This window comes from Anoplophora glabripennis, unplaced genomic scaffold (assembly GCF_000390285.2).
Source record: "Anoplophora glabripennis isolate ALB-LARVAE unplaced genomic scaffold, Agla_2.0 scaffold640, whole genome shotgun sequence".
Lineage (NCBI taxonomy): Eukaryota > Metazoa > Arthropoda > Insecta > Coleoptera > Cerambycidae > Anoplophora > Anoplophora glabripennis.
This window is the reverse complement of record NW_019416735.1, coordinates 101,653-108,870: the sequence shown is the minus strand read 5'-3', so window position 1 is coordinate 108,870 and position 7,218 is coordinate 101,653. Positions and strand designations below refer to the sequence as shown.

Here is a 7,218-nt window from a genome sequence, read left to right as displayed (position 1 = left end):
CTTCCTCTTCCATTTTCGCCTAAAATCAACTCTTGAAAAGATACATAATTAAATAGGAAGAAAAATATGACATTTTTCGAATTTTTATAACATATTGTGCCGCCAAAAGTTAAGCCCACGTTGTTTTTTATGCGCATAGAAAAATTTTCGTTCCTAGTGAGATTTGAAAGCCAAAAAGCCAAAAATCTCCGTGGATATACGTTTCACCCAAACCAAAACAGATACCGCCTAGTCTAAAAATTATTTTTTTTTCAAATTCCAGCTGCTGCGTTATCTTCTAATAGTATTATGATTATCACTATCAGTTATTCTAATCCACGTCGTTTACTTTAATTCTAAGATTAACAATAAAGAATAATAATACCGGGATTTAGATTTAATGCTTTAATTTTGCAATAAATTTTCTAAAGAGAATTAAACGCTGATAATAGCAAATTGTCTGTGTATCTCCTTGAGCAAAGAGTTGATTAAGACTTTATAAAAGTAGGATATTATAAGCTTTATTTATTAATTAAGTAAAAATAAATGTCATTTTCCTCTCGAAAAATATCTTGACACCTTGAAACGACTGTAAGCGGAATTACAAGATATTTTTGAATGAAAAACAAATTTCATAACAAGAATATCTAGCGTTCCCCCGCAAAACAAACTTACTTGTTAGAAACGAACTGTTATTATTATGGAGTACCTCCCTTGTTATTGATATTTTGTCCAATTTAATTATAGAGATTAACAGTAATTCTTACTGACAAGTACAGTGCTAGGTTAATATCTAGTTTTCGAAACATTGTAACATATACTTAATGTTGCCTTCTTCCTAACTGTGATCACTTTATCGAGGAATAGACACTCAAAACTGTAAAATAATGTGATACGGGACCATGGAGGTTTGTCGGTGGATACGATTGCATCCTCGTGCAGCACCGCGTAGGAGTAGACAAGAAACGCATTTTTTTCGACGTGTAAACGGAATTGACGTTTGGTTTCGCATCCGGCACAACCTTAATTCAAAATATTCTACTACTGTCGTCCTATAAGCTTGGATTTATTGAAATATGTTGATCTCCAAACCAAACACCAATTCTAGAAGTAATATAATATATCTGTAGCGTCTTTCCAGAGTCATAAATGTAATATCCCTGTTAAATATAATAACTATAGTTATGTATGTGTTGGATGTGCATTTTTATTTTTATAAGGTAATTAAAATTTATGCTCCGGAGCAAATTCTTCACTCGGCGTTTGTTCTTTTGAGAGAAATCACATTCATTCTCGGTTGGAAATTTGCTCCGGACGTAGTTGTATTTTTGATTTCTGCCTATGTCGCAGAATAAGCGGTATTCTAAATGGAAATATGTATTCTTGTATACTGTATAATATACATCATAAATGTTGTGATATGAGTAATATATGATATTATATGGTTGTCCTTGTAACACACAAACTAGGACATTCTTTATATTTAGATTTACATTTCGAAAAGTATTTTTTAGATTCATTTATACGCATTCCAGTGTTGTCGGATAGGTTTTGTACGTTTTTTTTTTTAAATTAAATAGGTATACAGAGCACAATTCTCGGTTTTATGATTATGTCAAACATTCGCAATGCTTTTCGTGGGCAATAATGTAACATACATTAATGTAATGTGAACATAGATTTTATAAGTTGTAATAAAAATATCGTAAAATTCCATCGCTGTTTCATTCCAATCAAAAAGTTTTATTAGGATTAGGACATATTTTTTTTATAATTGTGTACCGTAATACATGTAGTACATTCTTTCACGTGCTCTTAAAATATAAATTTTATTTAAACAATGATTACATGAATTAAAATTGTAAAAGCAACTCCCTTAAATGTAAGGAAATCAAGACAACAATAATACAGCAATTTTGTTTAATAGTCCAACCAAATTACACTTGGAGAAAAAAAATTGGACTTTTATAAGTGGAAATGATAAAAGGGCTTATAATAAACCTAAACAAAATAAATGCGTGAGCAGGGGCGGCGGATGGTTGATTTGGGGGGTTGAAAAGTTATGACAAATTGTAGCATTGGGATTTTTGGCGAAAGTTGACGTCAAATAAAAAAGTATCCAATACAAAAGTTGTAGATCATGCAAAAATCTACAACTTTTGTAGAGGTAATTTTTTAACATAACCTCAAAATTTCCGAGAAAAATGCGAAAAACTGTTTTTTTTTTCTGATTTTTCGTTTTTTATTTCTCATTTCCGCAAAAATAATTTGATTTTGACGAAACTTGGTGAAAGTATACCTTTCTGTGTCTTAAATAACCGTAAATTTTTTTAGATAAAAAAATCAAGAAGTTTCTGAAATATTCATTTTTTTCGACCTGAAACACTTTTTTTCAAAGAAAAATTCTACTTAAAAAATCATCGTACAGAGTTCTGCTGGTAATCATTTTTTTCGTTTTGACATAATTATACTTTTTGGTGAAATAAAAGAATTTATAATCACAGTTCAAAAACATGCTCAAAAATGCAAAAAAGTAAAAAATTTTTCAGTAATTATTGATAATTTGTTTAAATTAAAAAAAAAATCAAACCCTGATTCAATAGGGTTGTTGACCAAATTTCAAAAAGTAGATAATATAATTCTACACGTACTAATTAGTGTGTATGCACAATTAGAGATTGAGGAATGCGTTGGAATAGTTTTAAAATAATTATTTAAAACTGATTTTTTTATAATATTTCAAAACGGCTGTGACGTCATAAGGGGTACCTTGTAGTGAAATTATGTGTAAATATATGATTGCGTAAAGGAAAAAAATTAGAGGAAGAAGATAAATAGGTAAGTTTCCACCAAATTTCGTGAAAAAAAAATTGTTTGTAAAAGATAAAAATAAAAAACCAAAAACTTATTATTATTTGAATATTTCACATAAATTTTGAGGTTATGTGAAAAAAGTGTAAATACAAAAGTTGTAGATTTTTTTTATTACCTACAACTTTGCTATTTAACTTTTTTCCATAAGACTTGTAGTTTTTCCGAAAATCGAGATAAACCGTTTTTTACCCTTAAAAACTCACCCCCTACCCCTTCCCGACCTCAGATCGCCCGTAAATTATTTTTCCTTTCATTTCTGTTATATTCTCTTTCTTTTCCAATGGGTTTCATCCTACTATAATTTTTTTTGGTTTCAAAAATTATCGACCCTGGTCTATCTGCCAGAAATCCCAATGATACAATTTTTCATAACTTTTCAACCCCCCAAATCAACCCTCCGCCGCCTCTGCTCACTCATTAATTTTTTTTCGTTTATTATAAGCCCCTTTACCATTTCCACTTATGAAAGTCCAGGTAACAATTTTCTTTTTTTTTCCCTCTAAATGAGTTATTTTGATCGGTATATAACGCTATTACTGATCCACGATGTGACACTGACAATGACAGTACACCTCAATGATAATGATGAAACATTACTGCTAATTTACTTAATTTATATTTTTATAATGCATTTCGTAAGTATGTCGCAGTTAATATACAATTATGTAATTTTTCTTCCATGTAGGGTGCCTCATATCGTACAGCAGTGTTCTGTATCATCGCCACTGAATTTTGCGAGAGATTTTCATTTTGCGGACTAAGAAGTAAGTATATTTTAAATGAAATTAAAAAAAAACATTACAAATATTTACAAATTTTAACAGTTTTAGTTCATTTACGTATTTATACAATACAATTTTGTTGTAGCTATACTATCTTTATACTTAAGAAACATTTTGCTGTTTTCTGAAAATGCCTCGACGGTAATCTATCACGTCTTCATAATGGGATGTTACATAGTACCTTTGGTAGGCGCTATCTTTGCCGACAGCTATTTCGGAAGATACAGGTAAGAAGGTTCAGATTTTTTTATTTTTTAAACCATTATTTTCTTGCTAAAAAAGACATTCGAGATATTCACTTGGTGTATTGGCCTTATTCATCATTACAGCTACAATTTATATTCGCAGAACAATCCGAAATTTCGCCCTGATATATTTGGTTGGAAACGTCTTGATGTGTGTTGCTGCTGTTCCCTCTTTCGAGTTACCACCCGTGTAAGTGTTCATAAAACACAACTAGAAGGTTCCATATTCACATAGTGTTGCGAATTATTCGGATAAACATATTGGAACTTTTCTATCATTTCGAGGCGTTCTATGATTCCATCACGTAAAAAAAATGTTTCTAATTCTAGCACATGCTCGGCCCTAGGCCTGATACTGATAGCGATCGGCACTGGGGGCATAAAACCCTGCGTCGCCGCCTTCGGCGGGGAGCAATTTCATCTGCCGGATCAAAGGGAGCTGCTAACGCATTTCTTTTCGATATTCTACTTCACGATCAATTTGGGCGGCTTCGTCGGGATGATACTGACCCCGATAATGAAGAAGGCGGTGTCCTGCTTCGGGGACGACACCTGCTACGCCCTGGGTTTCGGGTTCCCCGCCGCGTTGATGTTTTTGTCGATTTGTAAGTACAAACCCGACAAAAAAAATCGAGTCTGTAACCCCGCATATTCATTTATCCACTTATCCACTGGGATAAAGTCACCCTTTCAGGTTAATTCTCCTCTTTCTGTTCGTCGCTACAAGTAGAAATACTGTGTTTTAGTTTTGTTCATAATTGGCAAGAGCTTCTACAAGCTGAAGAGCCCCAAGAGGAACATAATGCTGCAATTTTTCAAGTGTGGCACAGTAAGTACCTACCGACATCGACAACGTTAGAAATTCTCTATTAGTTCGCTTTAGCCAGGAGTTGTAAGAGCAGCAGGAGGTACGACCACTGGCTGGACCACGCACGGGGCAAATTCGACCTGAAACTGATACAAGAGATGAAAATTGTTTGCGCCATCCTGTTGCTGTACACCCCGCTTCCTATATTTTGGTCCCTCTTCGACCAACAAGGGTCCAGATGGACGTTTCAGGTAATTCATGTTGAACGCGGGACGTATTTCCTTGTCGTGACGATACGACGAAGAACAGCTGGGTCGTTTGTCGGTTGTCGCACCTATGACGCACTGATGAGGACTAATAAGTCCGAAACCGGTCTGTGCCTGGTGGGTTAAACTGATGACAAACGATCCTAGCTGTTGCACTAGGTGTTGCGAGTGTAATTCAATGCCGGTAGGGGTATATAGCTCTCGGAGTAGTTGTTTCTCGCAACACTGACAATTCAGTTCAGGTTGAGTATTCCATAGAAGCAGATACAAGAGTAATAAGAATAGGGTTATGTTGTTATGGGGTTTTCAAGGTTGCATAGTTTCTGTCTAATCTAAATTGCCCTAATTAGCTTCGTTATCGTTAAAATTATATTAGGCTGAAACATTATCACTTGATTAATTTTGAGGAATTTAATATACGACCAACATGCCATCAGAATCAAAATCCATAGATTCGTTTAGTTTGTAATCTTTGGGTGCAATATAAATCCTTATTTAGTGTGGCTTATCAAAAAGGATTATTAAGATTTTTTATTAAAATATTACGTCTCTTACGAAGCGTATAAATATTTATTATTTTGATAATGCAATGTGATTAAAATAATTCGCGTTTTATGTTCACGTTATGTTAAAAATAGAACTAGAGGGGAATACCTAATATTTGAAGTTTTCAAGTTAATCAAATTCTGTTATTAATTTTCAATATCTATAAAAATCATATTCGATGATTGATGATGACAGTCAAGTAAAGACAAAATACTGATACAAGACAATTATTCCTTGAGTTTTATTGAACAGGTATATTTTGAAACAAATTCACGAAAATTGTAAATAATGAATTAAGGAAAATTAGAAAGAAAAAAATATAGGAAATGTGTACCATTACACAAAACCGATAAAATGTAATATATTTTCGTATCGATTTCCTGCAAATTACATAAATTTAGTAGAACAGCATTAGTCCTAGACTGATTGAGCGTCCTGAGGTTGATTATTCTTTGTGATAAGTAAAACCTTACTGCCATTCCAATCATTAATCGTTAGATCCATTAATTCCTTCTCCTTCTGGCATATCCTTACTGCAAAGGGTTCATTTAGCATATTTTTTTTAAATTCATATTCAGAAAGTACACCTAGTAGAAAGTTATTCTGCAAAGAATTTAAATTTTTTTCCACAATTTCTCCCTCAAAATAATTAATAAAAACAAAGTGCGGGAACACACACGTATCATGGTGACGTAACATTATTTTCTCCAAGTCAAAAGCCTGTTTTAGGCTTCCCACATGGACGGAAACTTCCTGGGAACCCAAATAGTCCCCGATCAGATGCAAGTTGTGAATCCTGCAATGGTCCTCATCCTCATTCCCATATTCGACCGCATCTTCTACCCGTGCTTCGCCAAGCTCCACGTCCTGGAGAATTCCCTCCACCGCATGGCTTTCGGCGGAATAGTAGCCGGTCTGGCCTTCTTCTCCGCTGGCATCTTGGAACTAGTCCTGGAAACCACTTATCCCGAGCTGCCCGATAAGAACCACGCCTCCATCAACGTGGTGAATACGTTGCCCTGTGACCTGACTGTTATAAATCCCTTCAACGGGGTCCAAACTATCAACTCGAGCGAGATCTTCAGGTTTAAAAACATGGTCTGTCATAACTACACGAGGTACACCATCTTCATCGAGGCGCCGCTGTTCTGCGGGTCGCTGCGCTTCAAGAGGCACAAGTTTCAGTTGGACGTCATTTCTGTTGAGTATCAGGTAGTAGAAATTAAATTTTTACTCGAAAAAAGTCCTATCCGCGAGATTATTGTAAAATTGTCGTCTAAAGGAACATAATACAAGACATCTCTTATCTCGTTATTCAAAAACTTTTATTAGCAAACTTTTCTAGTTAAACAAATAAGTGAGGAAAATAGTTTTTTCACGAATGTATAAATCATTACCATGGAAAATACTTTACAGCACTATAGTTTCTATAGGTATTTTTTAAATATGCAACAATTTATTTTTTATCGTTTTTGATAATTCTTCAAAATATGCAAATAATATTATTACTGCCAATATATTCATTATAATTATTGTTTATATCACTAGAGGCACAACGTTAAGTATATAAGTCAGGTTATCGAAAGTAAATAAATGTGGTCTCGTGGCTCAAAGCGTTACGCGTTGTCTTACTAATCCAAAGGTTCGGGGTTCGATCCCTGATGAGGTATGGTTTTTTTTCAAATTAATATAATATTTCGAATGCAATTTTCCATCGT

At 33.9% G+C, this 7,218-nt stretch overlaps 1 protein-coding gene across 1 annotated transcript in view; it reads left to right on the top strand.

Annotated features, from left to right (window-relative positions):
• Positions 1-3,479: 3,479 nt before the first annotated feature.
• LOC108911031 (solute carrier family 15 member 1) overlaps positions 3,480-7,218 on the top strand; it is an 18,555-nt gene continuing 14,816 nt past the window's right edge. Inside the window, exons 1-8 of the mRNA XM_018715854.2 lie at positions 3,480-3,488; positions 3,539-3,617; positions 3,721-3,862; positions 3,984-4,070; positions 4,211-4,485; positions 4,627-4,709; positions 4,754-4,939; positions 6,230-6,712. Of these exons, the coding sequence (XP_018571370.1) occupies positions 3,480-3,488; positions 3,539-3,617; positions 3,721-3,862; positions 3,984-4,070; positions 4,211-4,485; positions 4,627-4,709; positions 4,754-4,939; positions 6,230-6,712 (1,344 nt within the window). The remainder of the gene's footprint in view (positions 3,489-3,538; positions 3,618-3,720; positions 3,863-3,983; positions 4,071-4,210; positions 4,486-4,626; positions 4,710-4,753; positions 4,940-6,229; positions 6,713-7,218) is intronic.